At 33.1% G+C, this 18,629-nt stretch overlaps 1 protein-coding gene across 1 annotated transcript; it reads right to left on the bottom strand.

The window, feature by feature from the left end:
- Positions 1-12,363: 12,363 nt before the first annotated feature.
- LOC112287012 (uncharacterized) lies at positions 12,364-14,898 on the bottom strand. The gene is made up of 2 exons (XM_073536433.2): positions 14,603-14,898; positions 12,364-14,330 (listed from the first exon to the last, which is right to left on the bottom strand). The coding sequence occupies exon 2, from the start codon at positions 14,176-14,178 to the stop codon at positions 13,153-13,155; it is 1,026 nt and encodes a 341-aa protein (XP_073392534.1). The 5' UTR covers positions 14,179-14,330; positions 14,603-14,898; the 3' UTR covers positions 12,364-13,152.
- Positions 14,899-18,629: the final 3,731 nt, after the last annotated feature.

Raw genomic sequence — 18,629 nt, 5'->3', positions numbered from 1 at the left:
ATGAAGGCAAAGAATGGAAAACTTCATTCCTATTGGTCAAAGGACATGTCCAATGGGCTTCAAGGAGGCTGCCCAAGGCCTTATTAGGGATATGGGTTTCTCTTTCGAATTCATTCGAGCTTTGAAGGCTAAATTCAGCAAGTTCAAGGCTTTGGATATAATTTGGGTGAATAATTTGTGTGATTTCAAGTTTTTTTGAAGGAGATATAGGTATTCAAAGTTAAGGTGTCAAATTTGTACCTACTGTCACTCTTTGAAGCATAACATATGCGTACGGAGAACAATGAAAAATCGACGACTAGAGTTGGAAAGAGCACTTTCTTGGCTACACTTTATATATGTTGATTAATGAATTCTAAGTCTAGATGAAGGAGTTATAGGGCATTGAAGATAGCACATGTAATTCAAAGGCAATAAGTGAGTCATTTTGTTGATAGTAATGTTTGGAGCCATATCTTGAGTTTCTAGACGAATTTTTGGCTTAAAATTTCAAGAAGTGTGAGTAATTAAGTTAAGAAGCTATAGATCAAAGTTTCATGGTATTTGAATATTTATTTTGTAAGATATGATGAAATTAGCACATAGGTGTATGTAAGCTAGGATTTTAAGCTATCATTAGGATTTTAAGCTATCATTAGGATTTTGGTGATATCTCAAGATCCGTGATGAATTTGCAATTGAATTTTTTTGTAATAGGTTTTGAAAGCATATCAGTACCACGTAAAATTTAGGATTGTTTGGACATTCTAATCGTGAGATATGAGCTATTGAAGTTCAAAAAACATTTCTCACAAGGATATATAAGGTTTTAAGATACTTTATCATACATTTGGGTATTTTCTTAATATTTGGACTTATGTTTTGATGTAATTGCCCAAAAAAGAAAAATATTATATATATATATATATATATATATATATATATATATATATATATATAAACTTGTTACTTTTATATCTTATATTTGATTGAGCATTTAGTGGCAGTAAGAAGCCCAGTGCTTTCTTGAGGCAAACTCTTTCTATCTCGACACCATGTATACAGACTATAAGAACCTCGAGTATTTCATGTCAACATGTATCTTGAATCATCGTCAAGCCTGTTGGAGCATGTCTTTATCTAGATTCAATTTCAAGATCACTTATCAACCCAAAAAATAACAAGGTCTATCAGACTCTCTTTTTAGACGTTCTTATCTTGCACTAAAAGAAGGAGATGCATCTTTTGATCAATAAAGATCAATTCTCTTGAAGCTCAAAGGTTTTCATCTTTGGGCTATAAAATCAACATTGATTGTCGATTCAACATTTATGAAGCAAATTCAATCAAGCATGTCCTCTAATCCTCATGTTTAGGATATCAAGGATACTTCCTCTAAGTCTCATGATACTTCCAAGTTTGAATTCAAGAATAATCTATTATATTTTTAAGGACGCCTATATGTTCCAAAAGGTGAAGCTCGATTACGTGTTCTTCAATTTCATCATGACTTTCCGGCAGCATGATATTTTGGGTACAATAAAACTTTGGAACTAATATCCTATGATTTTTGGTGGCCGCAAATGTGAAAAGCAGTCAAAGATTTTGTACAATCTTGTGATATTTGCTCAAGATCAAAAATTCCTTGTCATCAACCTTATGGACTTCTTCAGTTGTTACCTATTCCAAAACAACCATGGTCTTTTGTTTCTATGGATTTCATCATGGATCTTCTAATCTCAGATTCTTATGGCTCTATATTCATGATAGTAGATCGTTTTACCAAGATGGCATATTTTGTACCATGTACAAAATCTATCACATGTGAAGAAACAGCTAAGCTTTTCATTGACAATATCTATCGCTATCATGGAATATTAAAGGATATTATATCAGATAGGAAGATTCAATTTGTATCAAGATTTTAGAAAATCCTATTTAAAATTCTAAAGGTGGATATAAAGCTTTCTTCAGCTTTTCATCCTCAAACTGATGGACAAACGGAATGGATAAATCAAGTTCTGGAGCAATATTTGAAATGTACCATCAACTATCATCAAGAAGATTGAACAACTCTTTTACTATTGGCAGAGTTTGCATATAATAATTCGATACATTCTTCTACTCAATAAACACCTTTCTTTGCCAATTATGATTATCATCCACATTTTAATATTTTTAATTTTTCAAAAGTTGATAATTCCATGGTAGAAGTTTTAGTAAATTGCTTGTCAGAGCTACATACAACAATGAAGATACAATTAAAGGAAGCTCAAGAACGACAAAAGACCAATGCGGATGCCTATCACAAGGAGCAACTACAATATAATATGGATCACAAGGTATGGTTATTTTATCATAATATCAAGACTACTCGTCTTTGTTATAAATTAGATTATCATAAGTTGGACCCTTTTCCTATTTGTGAACAAATCAATCCTCTTGCCTATCGATTTTATCTACTGGAGTCTATGAAGATCTACCATGTATTTCATGTGTCTCTTCTGGAGCCATATAAGACAGTGAAAATCTTGGGAAGAAGACAAATGCCACCTCCTTCTATAGAAGTGGATAATAACCAAGAGTTTGAGGTGGAAGAAGTCTTAGACTCAAGGTGGCGCCGAAATGGGTTGTAATATCTTGTTCATTGGCGCAGATATGATATTAGTGAACGCACATAGGAGCCATCAAAGAATCTTACAAATGTAGCAAAGAAAGTTAAAGACTTTCATCAACGACATCCATCAAAACTAAGATGATAAATAGCAAACATTTGCTATAAAAGAAACAAGATGAAAGGAAAATAATATTCTACCTTCTATCTCTCATTGTAACTTTTGTGTATTTGTGATGAGATAGAGTACCAACAACCAGCAAATTCAGTTCAAGAGCTTTAATTTGTGGACTTATCAAACGAGATATTACGATTGTCACAACCTTTAAGATGATGGAATCGAGATGAAGATCCTCAAGAATGACATGTCCTTCCTCAAATAGATGGCGAGATACAACAACCTTGGTATCACGACCTTGGAAGAGACTCCGGATGTTTAGTGATTTTATTAGAAGTAGGAACAACTCTTGAGAGTGTTCCAAATCTTTTATTTAAAAGAAGTTATGAAGGCCCCAACAATGACCAAATAATAGGTTGGTCTTCTTGCCCTGGTATGGAACACTATAGATAGTTGAAAGGACCTATCAACCATCTTCAAAGAGAGCAAAGATCAAAATATGTAGCAAATATAATTCACTGCATCTTGGACTTCTTCAACATATGAAGACAACTCCTCGTAGAATTCGTCCTTAGAAGGAGGGATAATATCACGACATATATATTTACCTCAATAGTTACTTATATGATTAAATAGAAGTAGATAAATATAGAATAATTTTATAAAATCTTCTAGAGAAGCTTCTGAGAAACTTCATAGATGCGGTTTTGACTTTAGATGTGTTTGTAGGTTAGAAACTTGGCCAAAAAGTTAACCATGTATTGGTAGCTTGTCAAACAAGTTGTTTTCATGTAATAGCTTGTGGAACAAGCCAACTACATGGCACATATATAGATAACTTGCCTTGCAAGATAAGACATGTGGCTAGCAAAGTCAACACATGTTGAATATCCTATAGGACATCGCCACATAGCTCTTAGTTAGATAGTATATATGGAGGCAAGAGTGAAGCCTTCTTCACTCTTATCAATGCATTTCTAGTCTTAGTCTTGTTTCAAGTCTTTTTAGTCTTCTTGTTTTTGACAATAGCCATTCTAATTAATATTACATCATCTTTTGAGTGAATTTCTAATTCTCTTTAGTGATAAAAGAGTGTATTGAGGATTCTCTTTTTTTGAGATTCATATCCTTGATACTATCCAATTTGCTTATTGTTTTATTATACCTTTATTTCTTGGTCTACAAAAACTTCAAACAAATGCCTTATTAGATTTAAGAGCATCTGCTTACTTTTTAGATGAGGTATTTTTTAAACTTCATAGAATTCATTTAGTATAGAAGTCAAAATCTAAACATGTAGAAGTAATAGATGGTCGAATTTTATCTTTAAGTAATCTTATTCAAAAGAAATACTACTAGAAATATCATTTGATGGCCATAGTAGAAAAATATTATTTAATATTATTAGAACTTCATCCAATTCTATCATATTAGGACTTTTGTAGTTAAAAAGATATAACCTATTTATAGATTAGAGGTTTCATAAGATTGAATTTCCTATAGAATTTCTTCATGCAAAACCTATTAAGAAGTTATCAACAACAAAGCCCTTATTTTTTAGAGCAAGGGCTTTTATGAAGATGGATAAGAAAGAAATACCATTTTTTATTTATGCAACTCCAGCTCATGTAAAAGCAAGCTTGTAAATAGCTATCTTAGAGTACTATAAAAAATTTCAAGATATCCTCAAAAAAAAAATATTAATATATTATCAGAGCATCAATCATATGATTGTACTATTAATCTTCAAGAAGGGACTCAATTACCATTTGGCCTAATTTACAACCTATTATAGAAAGAACTTTTGGCATTGAAGGATTACATCAATAAAAAGCATACAAAGAATTTTATTCAATATTCCAAATTTCTAACAAATGCACTAATACTTTTCATGAAGAAAAAAGATGAATCTTTGCAAATATGTGTTGATTATTGGGGCCTCAATAAAATAATGGTGAAGAATTATTATCCATTATCTTTGATATCAGAGCTTTTGGAACAATTTAATCAAGCCAAGATCTACACCAAAATAAATCTCTAGAGAGCGTATAATTTGGTGCAGATTAAAATAAATAAATAAATAAAAGACAACATTTTTGATAAGATATGGACATTTTGAATATAATATCATACCTTTTGGATTGACAAATGTTCTAGCTATATTCTAGCATTTGATGAATGATATTTTTTAAGAATTTTTGGACAAGTTTATTATTTGATATCTTGATGATATCTTAATCTACTCAAATACTCTTAAAGAATATGAAGAATATATGAGATTAGTCTTACAAAAATTATGAAATATAGGATTACACACCAAATTGAAAAAATGTATATTTCATTAGCCAAAATTAAAATTTATTAGATATATTATATCTAAAGAAGGCTTGTTGATGGATCCAAAGTAAATTCAAGCTATAATGGAATAGGCAATTTTAAAAACAATACAAGATGTATAATTTTTTTTTATATTTGTTAATTTCTATCAAATATTTATGAAGAATTATTTCTAAATTTCTAATCTTCTTACTTAATTGGCATTTATAGACAAATTAAAATAGAGAACTCAAGCTTAAACAACTTTTTAAAATTTGAAGGCAACTTTTACTACAAGTCAAATTTTACTACAATTATATTTCATGAAGGCTTATCACGGATATACACATGTAAACCAATAATTACTTATATGATTTAGATAATAGTAGATAAAAGTAAGTCAATTCCATAATATCTTCTATAGAAGCTTCCTAGAAGCTTTATAGATATTGTTTTGACTTTATAGGTGTGTTTAATTGATTTTTTAGGTTAGAAAAGTAGTCAATAAGTTGGCCATGTGCCACACATGTTGATAGCTTAAAGAACAAGCTAACTATGTGGCCCACATATAAAAAACTTGCCTTATAAGCTAAGGCATGTGTCCTACAAAGTCAACACATATTAGAGGTCCTATAGAATATTGCCACGTAACTCCTAATTAGATAATAAATATAAAGGCGAGAGTGAAGCCCTCTTCACTCTTGTCAATTCCTTTCTTGCTTCTAGTCTAGTTTCAAGAGTCTCAAATTTTCTTGTCTTTTGGCAATAAGCCATTTCAGTTTCTTTCTAATATACATACTTCTTTATTTCTATTTTGTCACTTTTTCTTTGACACAAATTTTATTGATTTATGCATCATCTTCTAGTTCATGTCTTTGACAAGGCCTTCTATTTGGAGATTGATGCTTCTAACTTTACATTAAGAGCTATATTATCACAGATGGAAAATGATGGAAAGTTTTTAATGACACAGATCAATTATGAAATTCATAATAAGGAGCTTTTTACAATTACAGATTTTTTTAAAAAATGGCATGATTTATTGGAAGGCGCTACATATCCTATGATTATATATACAAATCACAAAAATTTTGAATGTTTTATATTTGCTTAGATTTTGAATTACTGCCAAGTTTGATTAAATATGTTATTATCTTATTTTGATTTTATGATTACATATCGACTAAAAAAGCAAAAAAGACTATAAAAAACTTTATCAAAAAGATCATATCTTACTCCAAAGGCCAAAGAAGTAGTATTTGATTAGTAACATATCACTCACTTGAAATCAGAATAATTTTGTCTTTGTGCTACTTTTATGCTTACACCATTGATTTAAGTTTTTTTGAATAAATTTATATAGAATTAGCTAAGGATTCATTAGTTTGTAATATTAAGCAATACCTTGACAACAACAAGTTCAAGTTCATGGAAGATATTTTGTATTTTGGAGTTCGTTTATATATTTTAGAAGGATCAATGCGACTTTGTGTTCTTCAATCTTATCATGATTTTTCAAATATAGGATATTTTAGAATTAAAAAAATATTAGAGCTTATCTCTCAAAAAATTTAGTAGCCTCAAATGTCAAAGATCGTTGTTATGATGTAATACAACTATATAGTGAAATTTTAATCAAAATTTAATTTCTAATTAATATCTAATTATTTAGATTCAATAATAATTCAAGGTATCTAAATATGGCTTTTATAAAAGCCTCTTAGATTATTTTCTTATCTTAATAGTTAGTTGATTGAAGGTTAATTAGTAATTTTACCTCTAATTGTAGAAACTTTTTTACTACCTTAGAAACACCATAAATTGATAAAATCAGATTAAAAGAGGTAAATAATTAGTATAATTAATACTAGGATTAAGTTGAGGGTAAGATTGGACTAAAAAACCCTTAAGATAGGTTAAATTGATATCCAAGGATTGACCAATTGTGAGACAAGGTCAAAATCAGACCTCTTGCCACTAAAATGACCGCTTAGGGCAAAATAGAGTTTTGTTCAAAGATCGGAGATTAGGATTTGAGAGTTTCATTAGAACTTGTTTCAGAGACATAAGTTTGGTTTTCATAGGATTTTGGGAGACTTAACAATTGTTATTGGAAGTCAAGGTTTGTATTGGCAACTTAGGATTTATGCAATGAATTAGAGCTAACACTCTCGGCTAGTTTGTAAAATTGGTGTCACATCTATCATTCAAATTTTTTAGTGCTTGATTAATTAGGTGCTCTTAGTGTATGTGAAATTTTGTAGTAATCAAATGGTGCAATTGTGAGATATTTGGTTTTTGGTACAAGAACATATCGGAAGTTGGCAGTTTGGGGTTGGGTAGGATTTCTATGATATCTAGAGATCTACTAGTTGGATCAAGGTGAAATTTGGCATGGTGTTGAAGGACTTAAAGATCAAGGTGTACACCAATTTTGAGTCAAAATTAATTATTATAGAAGGAAAGATCACTACTATAATTTTTGCTTCACCTTTCAAGTTCGTGGCAGAGTGACATCAATGTAGTTTTTGGAGGTTTTTTTACAATTTGTAAGTTGGATTGGGCTGAAATTTCTTGAGCGTATAAAAGACTTATATTAAAAATTGCAAACAAAATTTCACATCAAGTAGATAGTTAGATTAGAAGTTACAGCTTGTCAAAGCTCACTAATTAGAATTAGGGCTTATAGGAAAAATCTAAATTGCTTAATTATGAAAGTAACAAGGTAATTGAGGTTTATGTGTCATTGAGGCTATTAATAAGAATATTTTTTAGCACTTTTGAATTAGAATTTGGATTATATTCTTCTCACATAGGTGAAACCTATTGAGATTTTTTGGATATTTGTAAAACAAAATCTCACCTTCTACAACTAACTGCTTGGTGCATTTCCAAGGAAGACAACATGTAATATGACACCGTGAAGCACTTTGTTGTCTTGTGTGATATTTGTTTAAGATCCAAAAATTCTTGATATTGTCTTTATAGATTTTTATAGCTATTATCAATTTTGAAGTGACTATGGTCTTCAATATCAATAGATTTCATGACTCATTTAGTGCCATCAGCTACATTTGACACTATTTATGTTGTTGTCAATCAACTTACAAAGATGGCATATTTTTTTCCTTGTAAAAAGACAATTAGCAATCTAGATCAAAATCAGACCCTGAGGCACAAAATCAAGCACCTATAGTAACTCGGAGGTTCTTTTGCAAATCAGAGAGTGGAATTTGATAGCAAACTAAATAAAGTTTCTATGAGCATTAGTTTTGGGCAATTTGGAGTTGTTATGACTTTGTAAGAGCTTTACAAAGTCAAGATTGTTTTCAGATGACTTGGGTTTTGTGAAATAAAATAGGATTGACATTTCTAGTGATTTCAAGAGTTTTGTTACAGATCTACAAGTAAAATTTTGTAGATTAATGGTCATAGTTGTGCTTAATATGTGTTGTAAATCTTAGCTTGATCTAATGGTTGAATTGAGGATTATTGAGGTTTAAGTGGGTCAAGGTCTCCAAAAGTAGAATTTTAGGTCTAGTGAGGATTTTTAAGATTTTTTGAAATCTACTTATTGGATTAGAGTGAAATTTTATGTGAAAGAATATTAGACTTATTTTTTTATATATATATAAATTTTGAGATCAATCGAATATTGAAAAGGAGAGATATTGGTTCTAGAAGATTGGCATCAAGATTGGAAAAGGAGGCCAATCAATATCCAAGCATGTTTTTGAGACTATTATCTATTTCGTAATTTTGATTCTTTTTAAAAAAAATTGTGCTTATTGTTAACTTAATTGTTAAAAAGTATACAAATTTTGAGTTAAGATTAAAGGTTCATTCATTAATAATTGAGGTTTAAATCTGTTGTAGGAATTACCAAGGTTTGATTTAGGGTTTAGGGTTTGATTTAGAATTTGGTTAAGATTTGATTTAGGATTAGGATTTGATTAGGATTTGATTTAGGATTTAGGATTTGTTTAGGGTTTGCTTTAAGGTTAGGATTTGATTTAGGATCTAGGATTTGATTAGAATTTGATTTAGAGTTAGGATTTGATTAGGATTTGATTTAAGATCTAGGATTTGATTTAGAATTGGTTAAGATTTGATTTAGGATTAAGATTTGATTAGGATTTGATTTAAGATTAGGATTTGGTTAGGATTTGATTTAGGATTAGGGTTTGGTTTAGGATTTAGGGTTTAGTTAGGATTTGATCTAAGATAAGGATTTGGTTAGGATTTGATTTAGAATTGGTAAGGATTTGATTTAGGATTTAGGATTTGATTAGGGTTTGATTTAGGATATAGGATTTTATTTGAATTTGTTTAGGGTTTTAGATTTAGTTAGTTTTTGGCCTAAAGTTTGAATGAAGTCCAATAGGATTTTAAGTAGGATTAAATTAAGATTGAATTGAGATATATTTGTGATCATTTTAATATTTCTTTAAGATTTTTTATTCTTTCTTTGTAATTCCTTTGAGGTTTCTTTGAATTTGATTAAAGCTTGCTTAGTATTATTATGGTTTAATTAGAATTTAGTTAGTATTCTATTAGAGTTAGGATTTTGTTGTTGCAATTTCTATTCTACCTTCCACAGTCATGTACTCAGAGCATTCTCAAGCAAGACTTTACATATTATGACAACGGCAAGATTCTTTCTTATTAATACATAACAATATCATAAACTACCTAATAATATCATTTTTAATCAAGGACCTAAATTTTTATTAAAGTTTTGGATATTCTTTTTTGAAATATTAAAAGTGGATATCAAACTTTTTTTTGTCTTCTATCTTCAAACAAATGGTCAAATATAATAAATCAATGAAGTTATGGAGCAGTATTTCTAATATACCATCAACTATCAATAAGATGATTGGACCTCATATTTATCTTTAGCAGAGTTTGCTTATAATAATATTCTTCATTCTTTAACTTAATAAACATCATTTTACTCTAATTATAATTACCATAAAAAGCTTGATTTGTTAGATACATCAAAGGATGAAAATTGAGTAATTGAAGATTTTATCAAACAATTGTCACAACTCTAGACAACTTTGAAGCTCCATTTACAAGCACCTCAAGATTCTCACAATGTATTTTTAAACGAATTTTGATAGAAATCTCCTACTTTTTAAGTTAGAAATAAAATATGATTTCTTTGACAAAATATCAAGACCAATGGATCTTGTAATAAGTTGGACTACCAAAGTCCAAGGCCATTTTGTATTTAAGAGCAAATCAATCTAATAGCTTATCAGTTGGAATTATCTACATCTATAAAAATACATTCAATCTTTCATATTTTTCTCTTAGAAGCATATTTAGAATCAACTATTCTAGGAAGAATACAACCATCATAGCCTTGTATTAAAATAGATAATCATATAGAATATGAGATAGAAAAGATATTTGATTATCAACAAAAAAGAAACAAGTTGGAGTATTTTATTCATTGGCATAGCTACAATATCAACGAGCATATGTAAGAATGTGCAAAAAATCTAGATAATGTGTTGCAAAAGATATAGGAGTTTCATCAATGCTATCTTCAAAAACCTAAACTTATTTTAAAATGACTTTTTTATGAAGCTTGTGCTAGGATGTTGCATATAATAAGAAAGTAGATATAAAATTGATGTTCCTCATGGAACTTGAAGTTAGAAAGGAATGTGATGCTACAAACATCCAACAAGAAGATTTGAAGAATATTATTAAAATATTCTATTAAGTTCTAGAAGGTTTCAAAAGATTCTTAGAAGATTTTTTGAATATTTTAGCAAGTTTGAAAATTTTCTAAGAAGATTAAAGAAGTTATCCAATAAGCTTTCTAAGATTGCTTCAGCTTCAAGCAACAAGGAAACTTCTTGAAAAGCTTGCTTGACAACATATCTTTTAGAGTTCTAGTTCATCTCTCTTGATATTGATCTTGTACTCATTTGATTAAATCAAGTTCTTATTAGTTTTCTTGTTAAAACTCTTTCCTTAAACTTCTTATTTGGTCTCTCATGTAGTGTATTTGTGACATTATCAATGTTCTATAAAGTGCATTAAAAATCTTTTAATCATCTTTCTTATCTTTATATATTATTATTTTTCTTATATATTTTTTAATATGCACATAATTATAACAAGTAATATCTATTTGATTATCTATACAATATGTAGATTTAATGAACTTTTTCTACTTTTGTATTACTGAAAATTAATGTTAAGTATTAAAAGGTTTGATATTATTATAGATTGTTCTTTTATATATAATCATAATGTTTTTTACTTGACTATTTTTATTTTTATTTTATCTCCAAATGAACTTAAAATTAAAGTGTTATAGGATGTTTTAACTTGCATTTTATACCACTATTAATCTATAATTTGAAGACATTTCATAAGATTTATTGTGCAACTCTTTATGATAAGCATCTATCATAGAATATTAATTAATTTTGTATCAAATTATGATGCTTCTACAAGACTTAGTATTATCCCTCTAAGAAATTTTGACTAGATTTTGTTTTGTTTTAAGGTGTGATACAACCCAAAATTACCGAAAGGCAACAGTTCAAGTAACTTTGATTAAGCTGTATAATAATTCTAAAACAACTCAAAGACTTAAAATACTTGGAAAAGTGAAGTAAGGATTTTTCCAGTACTGCCACAGTGCCAAGTGATGTTTGCAAGATCTTCTTTTCATAGTTTATCTGTTTAAATAATATAATGTTTAAAATAATGTCAAAATTTGAAATAATACATACTGGTCATTTCTATATTATCATTAATCTTCGGATTTCTTCTATGGAACAAATGCCTCAGCCAGTGTGATAGGTTGTCAGTATGAAGGTGCAGAATGCAGCCATATTATAATGATGATTTAATGCAGTTCGGATGAGAATGCGAACATGAACGAGTCAGCAATCTCTATATGCAATGAAAAGGGTCGAATGTGAGTTTTGAGTTGTTCCAACATGATGAGCTGACTGAAGGGTAGGTGGAAAGGTGTCCCACCCTTTACAAGCCTTCTTTGAATTCCCCAGTAGTTGCCAATGTGGGTACTGGATGTGGCAGTGTGGGAGATACGGTAGGCACATAGATTCTCGGTGTTTCCAAACATGTCTGCAGAATCTGTGAGCTCACAACCGAGGCCTGCATGTGCTACAACTACTGATCCGCAATAACATGATGGAGGTTGCAGAACAGGAGAGATGGCACTGAGAAATGGTCAGTGAACTCGATAAGATAGACGATCATAGTAAAATACAAACGCTAAGTGAACTTGATGATATAGACTTGTACAAACCAGGAAAACCAGCACCAACAGAATGCAAGCGAATTGTGGGTAATAAAAATAATGCTTGGATTTCTTAACTACTGTACAAGAGCTCGGGTATAGTTACTGATAAAATACATGAGGCCTCGCGTCACAGAATCAGTGTTTGATCCCGAGAGAGTGCTTTATCCCCTGGCAACATCTCCCACCAGCGCTTACACCTGAGTCACTCCCTGAATCCATGTTTTTAGGCAATTTGTAACCGAAATTATGTGGCTTGGATCTTCGATATTTCAAAGGTCCTGTAGTAACGATAACATTGCCGAACCCCCACCACACCATGGCTAAAGAGAATCCTGTGGGGTCCTCAGGTACAATATCTTTTAGTATCCTAGAAGACGTTCCTCTGCAGATGACAAGACGAGTCAGCAATGGAGAAGGACGAATAGTTTCCCTAGTTAGGCGATGATGCTATTCAGAAGCACAGCCTTGGAAATCAGGACCACATTCTTTCGGATTGTGCCTCGTTTGTAGAGCTCAGGGTCGTAAAACCCAGCGTAGCATTAAAAACCTCCACCTGTCAAAATATGACGTGGCCGCTGATGTAGAAATCTTTGCATGGATGCATGTGAGAAAGATGGCGAAAAGAATCAAGTCGAAGTGAAAATTCACTGTTGAGAGGGCCTCAACAGCATCCGATCATGAAGCTCGGCTCTCAACAATTCTGACGCTCCATACTGACCGGGATAATAATTACAGACTCCCTGATCCAATACAGTATCAATACTCACAAGCGTAGGAGTCTGTATTGCATAACGTATGTGTAATTACTGCACCTCACATCCTCGCAACTCATGCACCCAACAGTTTCTTCACGCCTGATTTCTGCTCACTGCTCAACCTGGTTGGGAAAACAACGTCGAACTTGATCCGCAAATTTCCTTTTCTCCCTGATTCCTTTGCTACCGGCATACCCTCCTTGGGGATCACCTTCTCATAACCCGGAGTGATGACGTCGGAAATGCTAACGCTCAGCGTTCTGCCGTCTAGAGCCAGAAGTGAGAAACTGCACCCTGTTAGAGCCTCCACCAGCGATATTTTCTTCGAGACAATTAGGTCATTACCATCGCGTTTGTACGTCATGTGGGGTTTATCTTCAATTACGAACACCAAATCCCCAGGCGTTACCCCCAATTGCCCGTTGCCCTTCTCAGCGAAGGTAATTTTCGTTCCTTTCTTCCAACCAGGCTTAATATCGATAGTGAGGATCTCCTCTGCAGGGACGATCCTGCCGCTGGCATCGGGAACGCTCCTGGAGATCTTCATCTTCCTCGTCGATCCTTTGTAAAGCTCCTCTAGACTGCAGAGAAGTTTGTTCGACACAGCAGGAGCCTTTCGCTGCGGAGGGGGAGCATCACCGAACGACCTGAATCCCTGACTTCCATCAGTCGTGCGAAACATGCTGTCACCACTGCCAAAACCGCCATACATCCCACCTCCCCTCCCACCCATACCGCCTATGCCTCCAAACGGGCTCGCACTTCCAAAAAACTCTGCGAAAATATCCTCAGCATTCCTTGGATTAAACCTAAACGATTGTGCCGCTCCACCATTTGCAAAACCATGCGATGAACCAGGAGGAGGCATGCCACCTTTCAACCCCTCCTCTCCCTCCTGATCGTAAATCTGGCGCTTCTGCGGATCACTCAACACATCATACGCCTCCGATATCTGCTTAAACTTAGCCTCTGCCTCCTTCTTACTATTCGGATTCTTATCGGGATGCCATCTCATCGCCAGCTTCCGATACGCCCTCTTCAAATCATCCACGGTTGCCGTCCTCGGCACCTTCAACACGCTGTAATAATCCACCCCCATCTCCCCACCCTCTACCTCCTCTTCCTCCTTCCTCTTTCTCTTCTTCCCACCTCCGCCACTCCCCGCACCCGAATCAGCCACTCTCACCAACTCTCAGCACCCGAAGAACACCACCAACTCACCGACCACGACTCACTCCGCGACTCTTAAAACTGTTATTCGCAATCGTAACAACATCACTCCTCAATTCTTAATTTTAAAAAAAAAAAACGCAATGGAAAACCAACTCTCTGCACATTGTACAAACCGACGACGGGGGCGTGCGACTCCGATCGAATCGCCACCACGCCGTAGCGATGGAGTCAAATACAAAAATCCTACACGAGAATCCCAACAGACGATAATGCTACATGCAATACAACAACAACAACAACAACAACGACCACGCCAATGTCAACAACGATAACAGCAACAGCCTTCTTACATTCGAGACAGGGAGTGTCTAGAATCTTCTACAGTACAAGACTCTACGAGCTTCGTCTTCATCGTCTTCATCGTCGTCTTCTTCGTCTTCATCGTCGTCTTCTTCGTCTTCATCGTCGTCTTCTTCGTCTTCATCGTCGTCTTCTTCGTCTTCATCGTCGTCTTCTTCGTCTTCTTCATCCTCTTAACCTAATTCTGGAGTGCCGGGGAACAAGAGTCCGTACCCAAGAGCTTCGTTCTCGTGGGTGAGATCCATGCGTTCCAACGACCTCGCCCCGCTCGTCTGACTCGATGGGGGGTGGTGGTGGTGGTGGAGATGTGAGTGTGAGAGTTTGCGTGTTTCTGGAGGCCCCGTGACTGGGCCGGCGATTCCTGCAATTCGACATCGCCTAGTCCAATCTCTGCGGGATTCTGGGGAGTCGAACTGCCACTCCTGTGTCAGCTTGACTGGGGAAATCGCTGCAGACTGAACAGATTTGGACCACTGCTCCTGCTTCGAACTTCACGTGGATTATCGCTTTCATCGACTGCTAAGGAAAAATTCTTCTCGCCCTCCTGTCGTTTCCTGCCAGTCGCAGGGGAGGGGAGACGCTTTCCAAGTCGTACTACTACTGCGTTGTCTGTGGTAACCTTCTCCGGCGGTAGTTTCTTCGTCCCAGGGAGAGAAACAGTGAGAGTGCACTGTTTTGCGCTAGTGTCATCGGACTTGTTACACAAATGCTCTTGTGAGCGATTGAAGCACGCGCTTAATCGGCATTACAAACACAACTTGCACACAGTCTCCGGTGTTTCTTCTTCTTCTTCGATTGAACATCGCATTGCCTGCGTGTATCTCTACCGCTCTCTCTCGTACTCTCTCGAAGGCGATGCTTGTAACCCTAAAAGGGAAGAATTTAGGGTTTGATTTTCCCCTCTGGCAAGGGCCTTAAATTTTGATTAGAAAGAAATTAGCGAGTAGAATGACAGCGTGCAAAGGAAACGAAACATCATTTTAGATAAATCAGAAGTAGCTATAGTGATGTGACGAAGTTTCAACATGAGTGAAAACTCTTGCATGACATTAACACTTAAATCCTATTGGGATTAGTGTTCACACAAACATAGATTTATTTTTTTATTTTTTATTTTTTTAATCCTTCGGTTTTGCAAATCTCTATGCGTTGTATATGTTATGTTATAAAATACTTGGGTGCCATGTGTTTCTATTTATATATATATAAGTTAATAAAGTTTATACATTATTTTAGATAAGTGCAACAGTGATGCTTTTACCAAAATCTAACGTAAATTAGGTGAATATCCCATTGAATGGTGGTTTAGATACAAGTTGTCTCTATCTAGAATATTGTGCTGGAAGATATTCCATTAGATTTTGTCGTCACACAATAATCTTTCTCTCATAATTAGTTATTGTTTATTATAAACAATCTACATGTGTCCTGTGTAATTAGGACTCTGAGTGAAAGTGTTTTAGACTATATTTCATGTTAACAATTTGAAAAAATTACAAATGATTTGTTTCATACGGAAATTACCATCTAATTGGATGTAACTTTCTTCAAGCAATTGGCAAATTAACAAAACATTCAAATAGTTCATTGCAAGAACCTTTTGTTTTTGCACACAGATTGCATATCATAATTGAGATTCATCTATATGTTTATTATAAATATTGATTGACTGTAAAAATAGGACCCACCATTTCATTCAGATCATGATAATAACTTACTATATAAAAGCCTCCAATTGACAAACGCCCTTTAGTGTTACTGAAGATCAATGAATGAGCTAAAGATTATACTGAAAGTTCTTAAAGCAAGTGTCAAAAATAAATAATTGGATTGCTTAACTACTAGATACTTTGTGGAGACTAAAGCGAGGTTGATAACAAAATTTGTCAATTCTAGAATAATAAATATGTATTGCACGTTATTAATATTGTTATTATTATTATTTTCCTAAAGATTTCAACCACTAGTTGTAATTTTACATATCGATGTAAAATTTGTTTTCTGTATTTATTTCTTTTTTAACTTTTAAAGTACCAATTCACTACAATATTTATCATCCTTAGTGTGGCGTGATTTCTGCGTGATTTCTGTTGTATGCTGTTTTAGTGAAATCGATTTTTATTTATTTTTTTCTGTATATATGTATATATATAAATATGTTCTTTAATTTTTCTAGTCTATGTAATGATTTTGTCAAGTTTTGTTTTGTTTAAGAAGTACTCAAACAAGCATAATTATTTCATTAACATTAGATCATGACAACTAATATCATTGCTTGATGTTGTCATAAATTATGGCCATAAAGTCCAACATTTTATGATTTTACATGTTCAAATAATTTGGATTCATGTATATTTGTGTATATATATATATATATATATACATATATATTAGATTTTGGTAATGTCATCATAGTTTTTGCTATTGCCACCACAAGATGCCCTGAATTTGAATTGCATGCCACACTACACTTTATGGAACATTGCTAATGCACATCACAATACACTTTGTGAAACAATGCTTATAAATGCATATTTTAATATTCTATAAAGTGCATTATTGTATACAAAACAAATTTAGGGCAGTTTGTAGTGGTAGTAGCAAAAACTGCGATGACATTAACATCACTCTCTTTCTCTCTCTATACATAAGTGTTGTAGCATTTTGTCACTAGTAGAACAAATGTTTTTACTTCATCATATGAATTCTAAACAATTTGATTTACTCAAAATCTTTTGAACTTCCCATCTACATTAAGTGATATTTTATATATTTTATAATTTTAATATTAAAAAATGTGTTATTTTCGGATGCAAGTATATGAAATTAGAGATGATGCAAAGGTGTTTACATCCATGCAGGATCTTTTTTGCAGCACTGTATCAAGGTAGTCAAGCATATGATATAGTCCAGAATGTACAACCATGAGATCTTCATTACACAAGATTTCCCATTGAATTTAACACCCTAAACCATGTGAATGAACATATAATTTTCTCAGATTATTGAAATTTACAACAACTAAGAAAAAACTAACCAAAAGAAGTAGGAAATGAATCACTTTTAGTTTTTATCACCCAATTTCAGAGGTGAAACACAATGCTACAAAATGTTAATATTGTTAGTATTGAGAAAATATCATTCACATGAGCAGTATAGTTAATTTGTTTTTCTATCAGATGGATTTAAAAAAAATTATATTCCGAAATAGTAATAAATAATAATAATGCATATTTTCAATATCTCTTTTTTCTTTTTGCATGCATACATGACAGATATTGTTACATACATGTACATATATAGCTTATGGTTTTTGAAGTAATTCAAATGTTGCTTGTGCAATTGAGTGTTGGAACAACAAGGATTTTATTTTTATTTTATTCTTATTATGGAAATCACATAACAGTATATCTATACTAATAGTTTGTAATCTTCTTTTGGTAAATTCTTGTAGACATGCAAATTAATGTAAATTTACTTGCAAGCACATCGAAAGTCAGCGTGGTGAAATCCACAACGAAATAACATTCGTGTTCAGCATCAATGTAGTTTTCCAAATTTCACTTAACTTTAATTGCTATTATTATTTACTTATTTATTTATGTTACTATATATATATATATATATATATAATGAAAAACGTACTGCTAACGTTGCAACCAGTTGCAAAAGACAAGGGCATAAACTACTAGAACTAGAGACAACTTTATTAATCGACGTGCAAATAAAACCAATTCAGACCCACATCCAGTCGCCGTTCGTTCATCCACGTACATACTCATCCATCAAAGGATCGAACATCCATCTACGAGTATTCATCCACCAGCGTCGTGGTGGTGGTTTTCGACGCCGCGCGGGGTGGGGAAGAGGGGGAGCCGAACTGGACCACGGGCTCCGCCAAATTTAGGGGGAGAAGCGGCGGAGTCCTGGTGAGAATCTTCAGGGCCTCCGTGCCTTGCCCTGCGTGCGTGCTTCATCACGCTCGAGCAACGACATCCAGCAAGCAAGCAGCTCTTC

The sequence above is a fragment of the Physcomitrium patens genome, chromosome 9, assembly GCF_059467195.1.
Source record: "Physcomitrium patens ecotype Gransden chromosome 9, ASM5946719v1, whole genome shotgun sequence".
Lineage (NCBI taxonomy): Eukaryota > Viridiplantae > Streptophyta > Bryopsida > Funariales > Funariaceae > Physcomitrium > Physcomitrium patens.
Note: the sequence above shows the minus strand (reverse complement) of the source record. Positions and strands in the feature narration are given on the sequence as shown.

Bases quoted from the DNA above. Each gene is read 5' to 3' on its own strand.
- LOC112287012 (XM_073536433.2), bottom strand. From the start codon at position 14,178: ATGGGGGTGGATTATTACAGCGTGTTGAAGGTGCCGAGGACGGCAACC.